General features: G+C 45.7%; 3 protein-coding genes across 7 annotated transcripts in view; 2 read left to right on the plus strand and 1 right to left on the minus strand.

Moving 5' to 3' along the window:
• The first annotated feature begins 2823 nt into the window (after positions 1 to 2823).
• On the plus strand, positions 2824 to 6891 carry LOC105814349. The gene is made up of 9 exons (XM_012649278.1): positions 2824 to 3151; positions 3279 to 3372; positions 3464 to 3515; positions 3827 to 3970; positions 4596 to 4680; positions 4821 to 4966; positions 5047 to 5221; positions 5407 to 5476; positions 5553 to 6891. The coding sequence occupies exons 1-7, from the start codon at positions 2857 to 2859 to the stop codon at positions 5047 to 5049; spliced, it is 819 nt and encodes a 272-aa protein (XP_012504732.1). The 5' UTR covers positions 2824 to 2856; the 3' UTR covers positions 5050 to 5221; positions 5407 to 5476; positions 5553 to 6891.
• A 948-nt stretch (positions 6892 to 7839) lies between these two features.
• On the minus strand, positions 7840 to 10803 carry LOC105814433 (chromosome unknown open reading frame, human C14orf119). The gene is made up of 2 exons (XM_012649396.1): positions 10663 to 10803; positions 7840 to 8784 (listed from the first exon to the last, which is right to left on the minus strand). The coding sequence occupies exon 2, from the start codon at positions 8781 to 8783 to the stop codon at positions 8355 to 8357; it is 429 nt and encodes a 142-aa protein (XP_012504850.1). The 5' UTR covers position 8784; positions 10663 to 10803; the 3' UTR covers positions 7840 to 8354.
• ACIN1 (apoptotic chromatin condensation inducer 1) overlaps positions 10667 to 17454 on the plus strand; it is a 37484-nt gene continuing 30696 nt past the window's right edge. For 2 of the 5 annotated variants that reach the window (XM_012649390.1, XM_012649391.1), the window contains exons 1-4: positions 10667 to 11311; positions 12727 to 12792; positions 15132 to 15243; positions 15660 to 15779. In XM_012649390.1, coding sequence (XP_012504844.1) covers positions 11000 to 11311; positions 12727 to 12792; positions 15132 to 15243; positions 15660 to 15779 — 610 coding nt within the window. In that variant the 5' untranslated portion in view covers positions 10667 to 10999. The remainder of the gene's footprint in view (positions 11312 to 12726; positions 12793 to 15131; positions 15244 to 15659; positions 15780 to 17454) is intronic. The other 3 variants (XM_012649393.1, XM_012649394.1, XM_012649392.1) reach the window with 2 other exon arrangements.

A 17454-nucleotide genomic window follows, 5' to 3' on the forward strand; every position in this document is an offset into this window, starting at 1 on the left:
TAGTAACCACCTCATAAGGTTGCCGAAAGAATTACATGAGCATAAAGTACTTGGAACCATGTCTGGCCACAAAGGGGTGCTCCCTAAAGTGATGATTATCCTCACGCTCTCTCCTTACCTCCTTGCTCTTTCCTCACGTCCATCTTCTTACCTCCATCGTCCCTCTGCACCTACTTCATACCTCTTCAAAGAGGAACTGGTGACTAAGACTCCCGCTCTGCCTGTGGTCCAGCCGGGAAACCAACACAGAAATAAATGCCAGGATAATGTAGTAAGTGCTACTTCAAAGATGTAAACAAACTGCTATTGGAGAACAAAGGATTCACAAACTAACTCTGCCCGGGGGAGCAAAGAAAAGTCTCAACAGGCAGATAACCTCTGAGTTGGATCTTTAAAGATGAAGGAGAATTTGCAGTGTGAAGGCAGGAAAGATGTATCGCTGCCCACATTGACGTTGGGCCCAGCCCCTGTCCTGGCGGGGTACGCCTACCTCAGTGTGGCCACGAGGCGGCAGCAGAGCACCAGGAGCCGCCGCAGACAGAGGCCACACAGACCTTGACTTCATCACGCAAATCCTAACCAGTACCCTGCCAGCCCCGAAATCTTGGAGAAAAAGACTAGGCTTATCTTAGAGAAAGAACAAGAGTCCCCTAAAGATTTGTACACACGATGATAAAAGGATAGTACTCCTCTGAGTTGAAAGTGTATATATATGTATTCTTCAGCTGGGCACCATCTCTCATGCCTGTAATCCTAGCACTCTGGGACGCCAGGCATGGAGGATCACTTGAGGTCAGGGGTTCAAGATTAGCCTGAGCAAGAGCGAGAACCCGTCTCTAGCCAGGCATGGTGGTGCACACCTGTAGTTCCATCTACTTGGAAGGTTGAGGTTTGATCAGCTTGAGACTGATTGCTTGAGCCCAGGAGTTTGAGGTTGCTGTGAGCTAGGCTGATGCTACAGCACTCTAGCCCAGCAACAGAGCAAGACTCTGTCACAAAAAAAAAAAAAGTATTCTTTACTTGATTTAGTATTTACTATGAGCTGGACACTATTCTCAGTGATTTACAAGTATTGACTTACTGCTCATAACACAACCCTGTAAGTATTAATACAATCATCCCCATTTTACAGATGGGAGCACTGAGGCAGTTGGCCAAAGTTACCTGGACAGAAAGTGGCAAAGTGGGTTTGGCTCCAGAGTTTGGGTGTCTCCCTTGTAATGCGTAGTTCCAGCCATAGTTCTGATATGTGAAAGTATAAAATCAAGCTTCCCTGGGAAGTTAGCAGCTCTTCTCTAAACTCTAGTCCTTGTCTGTCATTAAATGGCTATGTTGCCTTGAGACAGGTCACTTCACCCCTGATCTGTTTCTTCAAAAATTAAATAATGAGAGGCCGGGCACGGTGGCTCACGCCTGTAATCCTAGCACTCTGGGAGGCTGAGGCGGGCGGATTGTTTGAGCTCAGGAGTTCGAAACCAGCCTGAGTAAGAGCGAGACCCCGTCTCTACTAAAAAAAATAGAAAGAAATTAATCGGACAACTAAAAATATATAGAAAAAAATTAGCCAGGCATGGTGGCGCATGCCTGTAGTCCCAGCTACTCGGGAGGCTGAGGCAGAAGGATCGCTTGAACCCAGGAGTTTGAGGTTGCTGTGAGCTAGGATGGTGCCACGGCACGCTAGCACGGGCAACACAGTGAGACTCTGTCTCAAAAAAAAAATTAAATAATGAGGTTAGGTTCTGCACCTTCATCCATACACTGAGCCTAGGCCCTATGGACTGTTCCAAGTGCTGTGGACAAAAAGACCGGCTGTGCCGAGTACTATGGAGTACTATGGAAAACCTCCAAGGAGTTCAGAATGAGAGGGAGAGTCACTAAGCCAGCAACGATAACAGAGCATAACAGTGTTCTGTTAGGAGTTGGAAGGAGAGGCGCCTCCTGTGAAATGGTTCTCCTCCTGCTCTGGCAGGTGTGGAATTTGTGCGGGGGGGTGTTAAGAAAGGCCCCCCAGAGTAATTACAGGAAAGGTAGGAATTAGCCAGGCAGGCAGGGAGGAGGAGTATCCAAGCAGAGGAAACAGGGCATGAAAGCACAGCAGGAGCAAAGAAAACAAGAGTTCCCCAGGAATATCTTTGAACACCTACTGATGTCCACTTTAAGAGTTTATTTTCCCACCCCTGTGGGTCTATAAGCAGCTCCTGTGAAGCCTCACAGACCTAACACAACAGCCTCTCCTAGGACGTGGCAGCCAACTAACACGTATTCGTTGAGCGCCTACTAAGAGCCCTACACAGATGCAGGAGATGCCTACAAGTCTTGCAGTTTGGTTGCAGGAAGCCCAGTTCTGGCCCCGGGGCCAGTGAAGTGCAGAAGCCTTGTTTGCCCATCTCCAGGGAGGCAGGCAGGCATCTAGGAAGCAAAGAACGGCCCCCTCCCCCACCACCCATTATGCTGACACCAATCTTTTATTTTGGGGATGCTTCCAAAGTTTTCTACTCAGAAAGGCAGGGAAAATAGGATGAGGGATGCGAGGGGGTTAGAAGAGGGCTCCACTGCAGATAAGGCAGGCTTCTCCTTGGAAAGGTCAGTTGAGGCCGCAGAATAACACTTCCCCTCCCCCAGCACTCCACCTTTGGCACCCCTGGAAGAGGGTGGCTTTGGCCCCTGTGAGTCATATCCAACTTCCTGGCAGGGAACTGTAGATTTAGTCAACAACATTCAAATCTTGAAAAAATAAGCAACAGTGGTGGAGGGGATATGGAGAGAGACAGTGAAGAGAGGAAAGCCAGAAACAAATGAGCCAGCGAGGAAGGGGACAAGACAGCATCCAGGGCAGGCTCCAGAGAGACACTGAAGATGCTGCTGCTGCTGCTCCTCGGGGTTGCCACACGCAGATGTCTACATGAGGAGACTCAGAAGTCTGTGAGCCTTCTCAGGCCCCCTTTCTCCCAACTGCCCCCAAACTTCCGCTCTTCCTCCCACGCCCTCCCTAGCTCCGGAGAGCCTCAACCCCTGCGCATCCAAACCTGCTATATAGGAAACCCTACATCAGATGGAGCTTGGGATCTTGAGGGAGATGGGATGACAAGGAGGTCCCGTGCCCTGGCCGCAGTGAGAGAGGCCACTCAGCGAATCCAGGGTGTCCTAGCAGGTGAGTGAGGGGACAGGAGGAGTCAGGGAGGGCTGAGGAGTACAGAGGTGTAGGGGAGGAAGACCAAAGCAGAAATGAACTGGAGCTCTCAGGCGCGGAGGAGAAATTGACCTCTCGTCTTGTTAAGTCTCTCCAGTGCAAGGACCCCTGCTTCTGAGTCGAGACCCTGCACAATACTGCCACGCTGTCTGGGGAGACCCAGATACCCCAAACTACCACAGGTGAGTTCATGTCATTGAGCATACACATAATACTTCTTTAGGGATCCCCAGAAATGTCTCCAGCTCTCCAACAGATGTTCATTCTTGGCAGGTGCAGCCTCTTGAACCCAGGGTACAATGGAGAGAGTTGCCTGGGGGCAAAGGTGAGAGCAACTTCTCAGACTTAGGGACCTGAAGATCTCTAGCCTGCCTAGATGTTCCAAGACCACCAGCATCAGAATTACTTAATGTGCTTCTTTACAATGTAGATTCCTGGGCCCCCTCTTCCCCACCCAAAAAACTTATTAAATCAGAGACTGGGGGTGGGGTGGGGGCAGAACTCTGTATTCTAGCCAGCTGTCTGGATGACACTAAGACAGACCCAAGATACTCATTCTCCCTAAATCCTAGTACCCAGATTCCTGCTGTCCCAGCCCAGCTGCTAAGCTAGATGCTATGTTTCACTCTCTGCCAGATTCCTGACGCCCATCTCCGTGGTTATGCCTTGTGGCCGGAGCAGGGTCCCCCACAAGTGGTCCAGCCAGATGGGCCTGGGGTCCAAAACACGGACTTTCTCCTGTATATGCAGGTTGCCCACACTTCCAAGTGCCACCAAGAGGTGAGGTTCAAATCAAATCCCTTTTCCCTGCTTTGCCTCTCTTAATCTTTAATCTCATGAGTAGGGTTAGTTAGGGAGCATAAAAAGTTTTTATTAAGTTGTGCTTATTTGGGATAACTTGGGGCATGCTGATAAAGTTTAGGTAGGGGCTAAAGCCCTCCCAAGCCATTCCTTAATACCATTCCTGCAGAATTCTGCAGAGTCCCCTGGTCCTCCATTTTCAGAAAGATTTCTTTTATCTGTGTTCCCCCTACTTCCCACCCTTACCCTGTCCCGGCCCATCCACAGCCCTCTATCATAGCCTATGCTGCCTGCTGCCAGCTGGACTCGGAAAACAGGCCCCTCGCTGGTACCATTGTCTACTGTGCCCAACATCTCACCAGCCCCAGCCTCAGCCACAGTGACATCGTTATGGTGACTGCTACATGATGAACAGGGAGAAGCACACAGCTTGGGGGTGGGGAGCAGGTCCTTCAGCTTCATGTGAAGTAGAAGAACCTACTGAGGGAGGACTAGAAAGTGCCTCAAGCTCTACAAAGAGCTGACTGGGCAGAGGGGGTATATAGTGGTTAGTCAGTCCTGCTACAGATCCAGCCCCTCTCACTTGGCAGTTGTCTGTCCTCAGGCCACACTGCATGAATTGCTCCATGTCCTGGGTTTTTCTGGACAGCTCTTCAAGAACTGGCGGGACTGCCCCTCAGGACTCAGTGGTAAATGAGAGGGATGAGGGAGAGGACTTTCCGAATGCCAACCAGAGGGAATTCACTGTCTCATTACCTCCTTCCTTCCAGTTTTACCTCACCCTACATTTTCCTCTCCTCATACTGCTTTCTTCCCTTTCTGTGCTCAGTTAGAGAGAACTGCTCCACAAGGCAACAAGTGACAAGGCGAGATAAGTGGGGACAGCTGCTTCTCACCACCCCAGCTGTTAGCCACAGCCTGGCCAAACACTTGGGGGTACTAGGGGTTTCACTGGGCGTTCCTTTGGAAGAAGAGGTGAGAATGAGAATGCTTTGGGGTGACAGAAGAAAGAGGGAGTAGGTAGGTAGCAACCAGCTATCTGCCATCTCCTTCAGTAGGGCCCTTTGTCCTCACACTGGGAGGCCAGACTACTCCAGGGCTCTCTAATGATTGCTACCTTTGATGGTGCCCAGCGCACTCGACTTGACTCAATCACTCTTGCTGCCTTCAAAGACTCAGGATGGTACCAGGTCAACCACAGTGCTGCAGAGGAGCTGCTGTGGGGCCAGGGTAAGAAATCAAGGGGAACCACAGAGGGGCACTCGTCACCCAAGTCAGCTCTAGGGGAAGTGGGAGAGGTTGGAAGGGATTATCTGCTAAGGTATAACTGAAGCTGTAAGCATAGCCAGTGCTGAGGGATGTTTGGGGCTTCATGCGTTGAGGACTCTTTCCCTCTCTTCCTACCTGTCAAGCAGGATCTGGCCTGGAATTTGGCCTGGTGACCACATGTGGGACTGGCTCCTTAGACTTCTTCTGCACTGGCAGGTGTGTGCGCTGAGTAGGTAGGGGACTGTACAGCTGTCAGTGATCCTAGTGTTACTCTATCATCCCTCGCACACAGTGGGCTGGGCTGTCACTACCTGCACCTGGACAAGGGAAGCTGCTCCTCAGACCCCATGCTGGAAGGCTGCCGCATGTACAAGCCCTTAGCCAACGGAGTGAGTAGACTAGAAAGCATAGAATGAAACTGAGTGGGCCTGGAAGGGAGTCAACTTCTAAGGCATCTGGACAAACACTATTCTACCTCCTGCTCTGCCCTTCAGAGTGAATGCTGGAAGAAGGAAAACGGATTCCCAGCTGGTGTGGTGAATCCCCATGGGGAGATCTACCATTCCCAGAGTCGCTGCTTCCTTGCCAACCTCACTTCACAACTGCTCCCTGCAGATGAGACCAGGTACCCTTCTCAGATCCCACACCCCAAGGAGCTCACTGGCCGCTGCTACTTGCATCAATGCACGGAGAGGGGTGCATACAAGGTGCAGGTGGAGGGATCACCTTGGGTGCCATGCCTTCCAGGAAAGGCTATTCAGGTGAGTACCCTAAGAGGAATAGTTGTGTCACAGTGGCAAAAAGAAATTGGCCCGCTTGTACTTTCCAACCTGTTTTGATGGTCATTTTTATGAAGTACCCACTGAGTCCCTAACTCTGATCTAGAATGTACATTTTCCTTAAAAGGAATGCTTGGGCAGATAATTGAGGCACAACTACATCCTGCTACGTATTTCCTTACAGATACCTGGGTACTACGGTCTTCTCCTTTGTCCCTGGGGTCGCCTGTGTCGGACTAATGAAGGTACCAATGCTGTTACTTCCCCTCCTGTGAGTCTTTCAACCCAAGACCTGCTATTCCAGCTGTCCTTAGGTTTAGCTGGACCTCCAGGCCACTCTTTGGGGAAGGAACAACAAGAAGAGCTGGCTGAAGTAGTACTGCAGGCTCTGGTGAGCAGAGGTGGCAGTGGCAGGTAAAGGGACAGTTCAAGCTATTTATACAATGGGCCAGGGAAAATGCTTAGGTCCTTTACTTCATAACTTTCATCTGAAGACTTTCTATTTATCTCTCTCCCAAACCTGCACCTGTTTCATGAGATATACTCTTCCAGGGATTATACCTCCATTAAGAGATCCAAATGTCCATTCAGGTGCTATTTCCACAGCCCATCAATTACTACTAGTTTGGTGTTCACCGTGCATATGTGGAAGTCCCCTGGCTGCCAAGGGCCTTCAGTTTCTATGCTGCACAGGGCCCTGACCCTGACTCTCCAGGAGAAACCCCTAGAAGTATATCATGGAGGAGCCAGCTTTACCACAAAAGATAACCAGTAAGATAATATTCCAAGTAGTTTTCTTTCAAACCCACAGAGTACAGATGTTTGAAATTGCATTTATTAAGCACTAACTCATGTGTATATTGTCTTCTGAAATACATAAGCCTGTATAGGACATAGATCCCCGACTAACATGATCACCTCGGGCCCACCATTACGTGCCTCCCTCCTCCATACAATAATGGAGTTTCCCCATTTCTAGGACATAGGGATCCTAGACCCCTTCCTTTCTTAAGGACTACCCAGGGTCTGTGTGTAGCTACCTAAACACCATAGTCTGACTCTTCCCTTAAGCCACTTCCCTAACTGGCAAATTAAGTCTTCTTCCAACAGTTTAAGATGCTAGAAGACTTGGATCTTGGTCTTATACCTACTTGGATGTTCTATAACAACTCATAATGATTTCCTGTTTAGCTTAATGCTTGCATGAAGCAAGGCTTCATGAGTTCTATGCATAAAGGTAAAGCCCTTGATTTCCTAAGTCTACAGTATTATTCCAGGTCAAATATTACCTCCTATGTTCCTAGGTTGCTGGTTACCTCAGACTATAATCCCTTCATGACTCATCTAAGTCTGACCACGGGACTCTGCCTAATGCTGCTAATCCTGGTGGGTGCACTGGGAACCATAGCCTATCAGAAACGAGCCACTCTTCAGGTGGGACCATCTGCCCCTTACCATTTACCAGAGCTCAACACAACAAGGGGTCCAGATGGAGGAATAAGGGAGGTGTGATGTTACTTTCTCCTGAATGCCTCTTTTCATGATATCAACTTTATACTAGCCTTGCAATGAAAAAAGGTGGAATCTTATGGTTCTGAAGATCCATTCTCTATTTTTGTACAAAAAATAAACCATTCTATCTGTAGAGTGTCACTCGTTTTGACATTGTTGTAGAGTAAACTTAGCACCTGCTGCCGGCTCCAAGGATATCACATATGCCTTAGAAAAAAGTCATTGCTATTTGGATTCAAACACAGTGTGGAAGAAGGAGTAACTAATTATCTTCCTCTCTTGATTTTACATCATTTTACTAAATCAACACTGAGAAAGCTAGTGGTTGGGATGTCACCTAATTATGCTAGAGTCTTATAAGCACGGAAAACCAGCCATCTGAATCCAGCTAAACAGTAAAAATATGACCTTTTATTGTCTTTCTCTCCTGTTTCTGGGGAAGAAGGGCTCTACTTTATACACCTCATGGGCCAGCAGTAGGCTTGAGTTATAATGTGTAGGTTCCTTTTGGTACAGTTGCAAAAGAAGTCATCAAATTCTTGAGGGTTTGACATCTCTTGGAAAAAAGCAAACTAGAAGACAGATGATCTGGATTTGCTTAGATGGACAACATTTACAGTAGGAGTCCAGCTGACATGGTGTTAATGTTGAAATAACCATGCCTGGGCTAGTCAGCAAGTTCAGCCAGCTGATCAGAATACCATCCCCAGACTTTTAGGTGACATACTTGAATAGAGTTCTCACTGTAGAGTCATGGCCTCGGCTCCATGAGCTGTGGTTATCTTCTTTGATCTGAATGTCTATCAGTCCTTACCAGCTGTAGCAGCCACTGCTTGGTAAAACTTTGCCACGAAGTCTGGCTCACTGATCTCCAGCTGCCTGACAAATTCATTGCGCTCCTGCTCAGCCCAACCTCGAAACCACTGATCCCAAAGACGTAGCTGGCATTCAAAGATAGAAGGTGGTCGGTTTGCCCCAGACACACTAAGCTGCTCCAAACCATCCAGTAGTGGCTGTAATTTTCCTGGAACTGCCTTAGCTACCAGGTCCTGCAGGAAACGTTCACGCTGGGGACCTGACCAACCGGCAAACCAGTGAAGAATACACTTCATCTCCTGGGAAGTGATGTAAGACATTGGGGGAAGGGAAGAGTGAGTAATATTGTCTGGTACTGAGGGTAAGAGAGAAGGGAAGGATAGTGGCATCGAAGAGGAAGATGATTCCAGTGGCATCCTGAAACATAAAGGCATTGTTATACACTCTCTAGATGCGCAACCAAAATATAATTTCTCAGCAACAAGCAATCTCTACCAGCATCTACAGAGAAAATTACTTTTCACCAATTCAGTTTACAGGAAAATAATAGGGTCCTTTAGATCTGTGGTCCCCAAGCCCTGCTGTTTTAGATTATTAACCAACTACCTTAGAAAAGTCACCTAAGAATGACTTCATTTCATATTTGCCAGCCTTCCTCTTTCTTTCTCAAACGCATTACTCTCCCCAACCACTGCCTCCTTCCATCTTTCTTATAAAGAACCTAAAAATAATCAACATATTTCTTGTTCATTCTCTCCCTCCTCATTCTATGTTCTCAGTTGGGTAAAGAAAAAAAGCAACGATTAATGCTGGCCCATCACGTCTTATCTAACATGAAAAAGTACACTTTTTTTTTTTTTAATTTCAGCATATTATGGGGGTACAGATGTTTAGGTTACATATGTTGCCCTTGCCCCCTCTTCCCCGAAAAAGTACACTTTTTAAAATCTAGTACATACAGTTGGTCAGGGCCTAGATACTAACTGTTTGGAGCTACCAACAGCAGGAGAAAAAAAGAGAAGAAAAAACATCACATGATGAAAGAGCCTTCTTTGCATGTGCATGTAGCCTCTGAAATATGCGCCAAGAACTTCATAACATCCGCTACCTCCTAATATTTCCTGTAAAGTACTAGGAAAAATCAAAGAGCAGAGTATGTGAGGACTTTACCCAAAATAAGGTAACACAGTAAGAAAAACAGAAGCTTGGTGTTTATTCAAGACTCTGAAAAAACAGTGCAGTAGTTTGTTGGTTTAGGGATCTAACAAGCGTTATATTATTGTATGATAATTCATGTCTTTCAATAATTTTCCTTAATGTTTAATATGATACCTATTGGTGTCCTGCAATTGATTTTGCAGCATGAATGCAACTGAAAGGACAGCCAATTTGACTTTAATAGTTTTCAGTCCCGGAGTTTGAATCTCTAACAATGAAAACCATAAACTATTTGTCTGTGACCTATTTTACTGTTTATGTTTCTTCTGCTCCAGGCTCGAGGATTTGCAGTGATAAAGAAAGCAGGCCCTGGCCGGGCGCGGTGGCTCACGCCTGTAATCCTAGCACTCTGGGAGGCCGAGGCGGGTGGATTGTTTGAGCTCAGGAGTTCGAAACCAGCCTGAGCAAGAGCGAGACCCCGTCTCTACTAAAAATAGAAAGAAATTAATCGGACAACTAAAAATATATAGAAAAAATTAGCCGGGCATGGTGGCGCATGCCTGTAGTCCCAGCTACTCGGGAGGCTGAGGCAGAAGGATCGCTTGAGCCCAGGAGTCTGAGGTTGCTGTGAGCTAGGGTGACGCCACGGCACTCTAGCCCAGGCAACAGAGTGAGACTCTGTCTCAAAAAAAAAGAAAGAAAAGAAAAAAGAAAGCAGGCCCTAAAAAACTAACATTAGTTCACGTACCAAAACAAGTCAGGGTGCTTGCCTTTTTCAATTCTTGCGCTACAATAACCAGATCCTCCTAAAAGAACTTTATTCTCTTATTCGGAGAATGAGAGAACTTTTCCAAAGTCTTGCCACATGGCTTCCAAGGCAAACTCAAATTCAGTGTCATGAAATCAGTTCACAGTCTGGGTCCAAAGATACGGTGCTGCCTGTTGCCCACATTGGAGGCCACGGAGCCTGTTATTCCGGTGCCCCAAAAGAGCAACGAAGCCTTAGATGGGAGTGGTGGGATTCCGAAGACTGGGGGAAGCAGCTGTTTCCGTAAAGGAGTGGGAGGCTTGCCCTAGTAGGGTAACCCCAAACATTGAGTCTGACCTGGCCCAAGGAGGGACTTCTACCCAGCTTACCTCCCTTTCCTCTCAGAGGGCACCCGGAGATCGTCACAAGAGTCCTTAGACTTCAACGACCGCCGCCACTTCCATGTTTCCTGAAAACCCAAAGCGGGGCCAGCCGGACATCCCACGCACTTCCGGTCTCGGACCAGCCCCAAACACCCAGACGCCCCAGCGCCTCAGCTCTACGTCCGGAGATAGCCGAATATATCCGATTATGGTTATGCCAGAGTCGAGGGCTTCCGAATAGATTCGACTCAAAGCCTCGGCAAGTCGAAGATAACCGAGCCTGAAAGCAGGGCGAGGGAGGGGTGGGAGAGTCCAGGCGGATGGAAAGAATTGATTGGTGCCGATGTCGAGACGGAAACACCCGAGCAGTTCCGGAGGAACCCGGGGTGTTCTGAGTGGTAATCGAGGGGTAGACTATGGCAGTGGGCGGGGTCAGCTCGGTACGTTCGAAGGGCGTTGGCGGAAATTACCGAAGATGCCCGAAGCCGTCGGGACGGACCCGAGTACCTCACGCAAGATGGCGGAGCTGGAGGAGGTGACTCTGGACGGGAAGCCTCTTCAGGCGCTGCGGGTGACCGACCTGAAGGCCGCACTGGAGCAGCGAGGCCTAGCCAAGAGCGGGCAGAAGAGTGCTCTGGTCAAGCGGCTCAAAGGGGTGAGGAGTCGGCGTTGCCGGGGTGTCGGAGGGGAGCGGACCCGGTAGAGACGAGTCTCTGCCGCGGCGCAGGCGCAGTGTCCGGGCTCGGCGCGAGCTCGCTCAGGCCGCCAGCGCGAGCCTCTGGATCCGCGCGCACGGTGGTTGGCGAGGCTCGCGCTGGAATAGAGATCGCGCCGGTTCCCGCCTTAACGGCAGCAGCGCGAGCCCAAAATGGGAGGGTGCGCGCTACTCTCCTGGAGTGTCCTAAGCTCCTTCCTCCTTCCCCCACCCCCTCCTTGTTTGTGTCTGTGGTTTCGGCGCATGCGCTGCAGAAGGAGTTAAATCCCACTACAACCACCGGCGTTGCTGGCCTGAGGGGGGCGAATTGGGCTGGGTCGGAGTTAGGGGTATAGTTGGGCGGAGGGGTGGATGGGGCTGGTATCCGTATCCGCGAAAATAGAATTGGGGTGGGGTAAAATGTCCGTCCGCTTGATTAGATTAGGAGGTGAGATGAAGAGAAACCTTTATAGAAGGGACTTGGTGAGAGAGGTGTTTGATTTATATGGCATCCAGAAGCAATTTGGGTGTATAAGAGTTTGGTGAATATTGAGAGGAGAGGCAGGCTGGTGTGGATTGGGTTTTTGAATCGGTCTGAGTAGATTAGGGTAGGATTATCATGAGGTAGATTGATTGGGTATGTACAGGTTTGGTGTAAACGGAGGGAAGATGAGGATGTCTTGGTTTTAATTAGAGTTCATCAGGATACGTGGCAGGTAGTACAGATTAGGGCTGGGTTGGTTCAGGGGTTGAGTTGGCAAACCGTTGCTTATACAGAAGCTGACAGTTTTGTGTATGTATGTGGATTAAGTAAGATCATAGTTTACAGGGTCTGTGGTCATTTTCTTCTGTAGCCTTCTCTTTGAAATTTTTATAAATTTGATAAATCTAGGTGCCATTCTGCTGGAAGTTATACAAGTTTATTCACGTAGGTCTAGTCCTGGTTAACTCTGACCAAGTAATTCAGTCAGGCCAAAACCAGCAGCCCCATGTTGGTTTCGTGTATTTAAAGCTGATTGAAGTATTTGAAGTAATTTTACCTGCATGGCCAGAAAGGGCACTTGAGAGAAGTGCAGAAGACAGTAGGGATTGTAGTACTGGTTCTGTCACTGATACTATGACAGAGCCGGGTCACTGATTCTCTGTGTGCCTGCATTTTGCATCTGAACATTCAGTAACAGAAACCATGGTTACCTTTAAGGATCCTCTGAAGATGAATGAGAACTGTGTTAGTATAGGGCTTTTAGGTCCCTGGAAAAGGAGTACAGTTTAAGTGTGTATTTAAGTAATTACATTTAATGAAGAGGTTGTGGGACGGGTGGGGGTCTGTTTTCTTTTTCCTCCTGGTTTCTGACTTTTGCTCTTCTCTGTACTAGGCTCTAATGCTAGAAAATTTACAGAAACACTCAACACCCCATGCTGCATTCCAGCCAAATTCCCAGGTAAGAAAGAAAGTTTGTTAGGTGGAGTGGGCTGTTTGGATGTGCAGACACATGGGATAACATGTTGTATATTTGATGCTTAATTTCTCACTAATATTTTCTTAAATTCTCTTGGTCAGGAATGTTCTCATACCATGACAGTTGAATTCTAATCAAGTCCAGTTGTACACAAGGGCCTGGAGTAAAGAACTGAATCAGGAGTGAATAAGGAGTTATTAATTTCTGATACTTGAAATAGTGTGTGTAGAAAAGTGTGGCTCTGATTGATTAAGTGTAGTGCAGGGATCTGAAGTCATTTATTTACCATTGATTTGGGAAAAGTAGTTGATATCTTTGAATATAGATATGAAGTAGACCACTAATAGGGCAGTGTAGGAAAATACTTGCTGAGCAAGAACTCTTTTGCTGACATAGATTTTCCAAGGATTCAATCCTTTGTAAATCACCCACCATTACTAGTGTTAACTACTAACTCTATGCAGTCATTCTTAAACTTTACTAATAGCTTACTTAAGATAAGAAATTTAACCTTTGGAGGCCTTGGTTCCCTCAGTTTCCTTATCTGTAATATGAGAAAAGGTTAGACTAGACCCATAGTTTTATATAACTCCTTTTCTGGGGTTTTGTGGAGCTGCTTTTGGGGGCTTCCTAGGAAGATAAATATTCTTGTCAAGTAAACAAGGTTTATAGTTCGGTCTTAAACTAGATTTGATCTACTTTTATCTGCTTTGCATATTGAGTTTCTGCATAAGATTTCTTTTAAAGAAATCATTTCATAGTTAAAAAACAAAACCAAAAATTTTTAGACTGTACAATCTCTTAAGGTTTCTTTGAGCTTTTGAAAACCCCTTATTATAGTCACTTAAATGAAAAACCCAAATCTTTGTTAACGCAATGGTGTGCAGCCCCAGTACTAGGTGAAGTTCAGGATGTTGTGGAAAACAAGAGAGCCTTCCTGCTCCCTTGTTTTCACCTCATTAAGCTGCAAGTATCATAATCTAGCCAGCTTTCAGAGGTTTGGTTAAGTACTTTAACAAGCATAAGAAACTGCATAAGTTAATCAGTTTAATTATATTCCTTTTGCCCATTGCATTTTAGTCTTTGAAGCTTTTATTAACATAGGATTTTTGCACCAAACAAGCATATTCTCTAATATATGTAGCTCACACTTCCTCAATGTCCATTGAGTACAAAGAAACTCATTTCTATCTTAGGTGAAAATAAACATTTACTATGCTTAGCAAATATGATTAATAACATAGAAAGTATTAAGGTTTTTTTCCTTTTTCTGGAGTTCTCTTATAGGACTTGCTAAACAAGAAGGTTCTAGGGAGGAAGACCTGTGAAGAGAAAGCTGAAGGGTAGAAGAGTGACGTGGGAGTCTGTATTATAGGGGAAAAAATGGCAAAAGGGATAAATTCGTGGGTTTTCAATATTGTTACCAAGGATTTTTTTTTCACCCAAAGAAAATAGAGTTATAACTGTCAGAATGCTGAATGGATATGCCTTTTAGTCTCTCAATTTCATAACTTAAAATGCTATACTTGAATTTTGGAGATGTTTGACAGAACGTTTCCTGGATAGGTAGAAATTGATCTTTTGGAGGAACTAGTATTTTTTTCTTTCAGTTTTGAAATTACTAACAGGAAATTTTAGATTTATCTTTAGATAATGTTACAGATTATCTAAAAATTTAGATTAAAAGTCACGATTACAAGAATTTTGATTTCTTTTTAAGTTAATTTTGTACCAACATCACTTTTTTTATTTCAAATAAAAAATTATCTGTGGGCCGGGCGCGGTGGCTCACGCCTATAATCCTAGCACTCTGGGAGGCCAAGGCGGGTGGATTGTTTGAGCTCAGGAGTTCGAGACCAGCCTGAACAAGAGCGAGACTCCGTCTCTACAAAAATAGAAGGAAGTTTTATCTGGACAACTAAAAATATATATAGAAAAAATTAGCTGGGCATGGTGGCGCATGCCTGTAGTCCCAGCTACTTGGGAGGCTGAGGCAGGAGGATTGCTTGAGCCCAGGAGTTTGAGGTTGCTGTGAGCTAGGTTGAGGCCACAGCACTCTAGCCCAGGCAACAGAGCAAGACTCTGTCTCAAAAAAAAAAAAAAAATTATCTGTGGTTCCTCCTTTTGTCATTTTTTATGACTCATGGGGCTATTTATTCCCATCCTCAATATAAGAGTAGCTTAGAAAAGGGCCTTCCAACATTTTAGTTATCTTTCTCGGGTCCAGCTATAAGGAGTAGGGCTTTGCTCCATGGAATTTTCTTCCTTGTATTTTCCTGGTTTGCTTTTCTAGACCATCTTTTTCCATTTCCTCTACACAGATTGGTGAGGAAATGAGCCAGAACAGTTTCATAAAACAGTATCTGGAAAAGCAGCAGGAGCTACTTAGGCAGCGTCTGGAACGTGAAGCTCGAGAAGCTGCAGAACTTGAAGGTAAGCCCAGATTGTCACTTCTGACAAATTCTTCATTCTTATTCCTGTCACTGAATAGCTAGGCCTGTCTAACTAGGCAATTTCAGGAATACGTCAGGTAGAAACTGCTACTCATTTGCTTTGGTAGTTTATGGAGCAAGTGAATTACTATTTACTTTTGTCAGGGAAGAGGACACTTAATTTGACTGTCCTGTTAGAAGAGGATTCCTGCCAAAAGGAAGAGTTATAAGTAAATTAAGCTACTATTTAGATGAAGTAGAGCTTAATCCTAGGATGTTTTTTTTTTATGTACAGTGCTCTTTTTGGTATGTATCTCTGTATCTGTGACTTTGCCTGACCTCCTTCACACCTCTACATATTCCCACATGCTGAGCCCTTCACTCCCTCCCTGCCCCGACCCAATCTGTACTTTGCAGAAGCTTCAGCTGAGTCGGAGGACGAGATGATCCATCCTGAGGGAGTGGCTTCCCTGCTGCCTCCTGACTTTCAGAGCAGCCTGGAGAGACCAGAGCTGGAGCTCAGCAGACATTCACCCAGTACGTATCTCCCTCCCCACTGCGCTGTTTTGTCAATCCTGCGTAGTTGGTGGGGGGAGGTAGTTATGCCTCCTTTCATGCTAAGCCTCCCTAAAAGTCCCAGGGAAATTCTGTGACATTGATATTTGACATCTGTTTTTCATGGAAGTTACGTCCTTCTTGAAGTCTGCTTTCACTTACATGTTGTGTTACCTTCTCAGTGTTTTATGAGGCGGTATGATTTTTCTTCTCATCTGTATCTCTGCGACTCTTCTACCTCTGCATTTAGCAACAGTACAACTCTCTCAGCTATTCACCAATTGTATATGTTATGTGTTATACATCCAGTCATCCCCCTGGATTGGGCATCTGCTGCAGTATATTAATTTGTTCAGCAAACTTTTATCAAGTGCCTATTGTGCTAGGCACTAGGAATATAGTAAAGAAAAAGACAAGTCTCTGCCCTAAGGAACATACAGTCTAGTGAGGAGATGGACATTAAACAAATAATTACATAATTAATTACAGTTGTGCTAAGTGCTGTAGGAGGCAATGCAGAGTATTATGTGAGCATATTACAGGGAGCTCTACCCTACTGTGTGGGATTGGTTTGGGCAAGATTAATTTATAAAAATTTTCTTTCTTTTTTTTTTATGAGACAAGGTCTCTCTCACTCCATTGCCCAGGCTGGAGTGCAGTGGTATGATCGCAGCTCACTACAGCCTCCAACTCCTGGGCTCAGGCGATCCTCCTGGCTTAGCCTCCCAAGTAGCTAGGACCGTAGGTGGTACGGTATGTACCACCACACCTAAATACTTTTTTTTAAATTTTTTGTAGAGACAGGGTCTTGCTATGTTACCCAGGCTGGTGTCTAACTCCTGGCCTCAAGGGATATTCCTGCATCTGCCTCCCAAAGTGCTGGGATTACAGGCCACTGTGCCTGGCTACAAAAAATATTAAGCACCTCAGTTTTACGTAGTATCTCAAGCAAAAGTCTATAAATACAGCCTTTGTCTTTTGGGAACTACCTAAGAGAGTATTATTTGAGGAGAACGTGTACAGGTTAAGCATTCCTAATCCAAAAATCCAAAACCTGAAAAGCTCCAAAATCTGAAATCCAAAACTTTTTGAGCACTCACGTGATACTTGAATGAAATGCTCATTGGAGCATTTCAGATTTGGGATTTTCGAATTACAGATGCTCAACTAGTAAATATAATGCAAATATTCCAAATCCGAAATACTTGTGATCCCAGGCATTTCAGGGAAGGGTTACTTAACCTGTATATAAGGCATGCAGATGATCGGTAGATATATTTAACCAATATGTAAATTATTAAGTATTTTGAATTATCATTAATGTTGGGGGGCACCCTCCATGATCAATGCTTTTAGAATGTATGGAAATTTCCAGCTTTGCTGATTAATACAGAATTACTTCATGAAAACAGATTTCTAGGTGATATTTAATGGTGGGAAAGAAATTTCCTGAAAGGATAGGAAAAATGGAGAGCCTTTGAGTCTGATTTTAAGGTCCTAGTTTTCTCAGTGCCTGTTTTTGTTGACCATAGTCTTAGACCTAGAGGGAAATTTTTAGAAACATTTTAATAAATCAATACTGGCCAACACTTTGGACTTTTTTGTGTGTGTGTGTGGATTTGTGTGTGTGTGTGTGTGAGAGAGAGAGAGAGAGAGA

The sequence above is a fragment of the Propithecus coquereli genome, unplaced genomic scaffold (genome assembly GCF_000956105.1).
Source record: "Propithecus coquereli isolate 6110/MARCELLA unplaced genomic scaffold, Pcoq_1.0 Scaffold3, whole genome shotgun sequence".
Classification (NCBI taxonomy): Eukaryota; Metazoa; Chordata; class Mammalia; order Primates; family Indriidae; genus Propithecus; species Propithecus coquereli.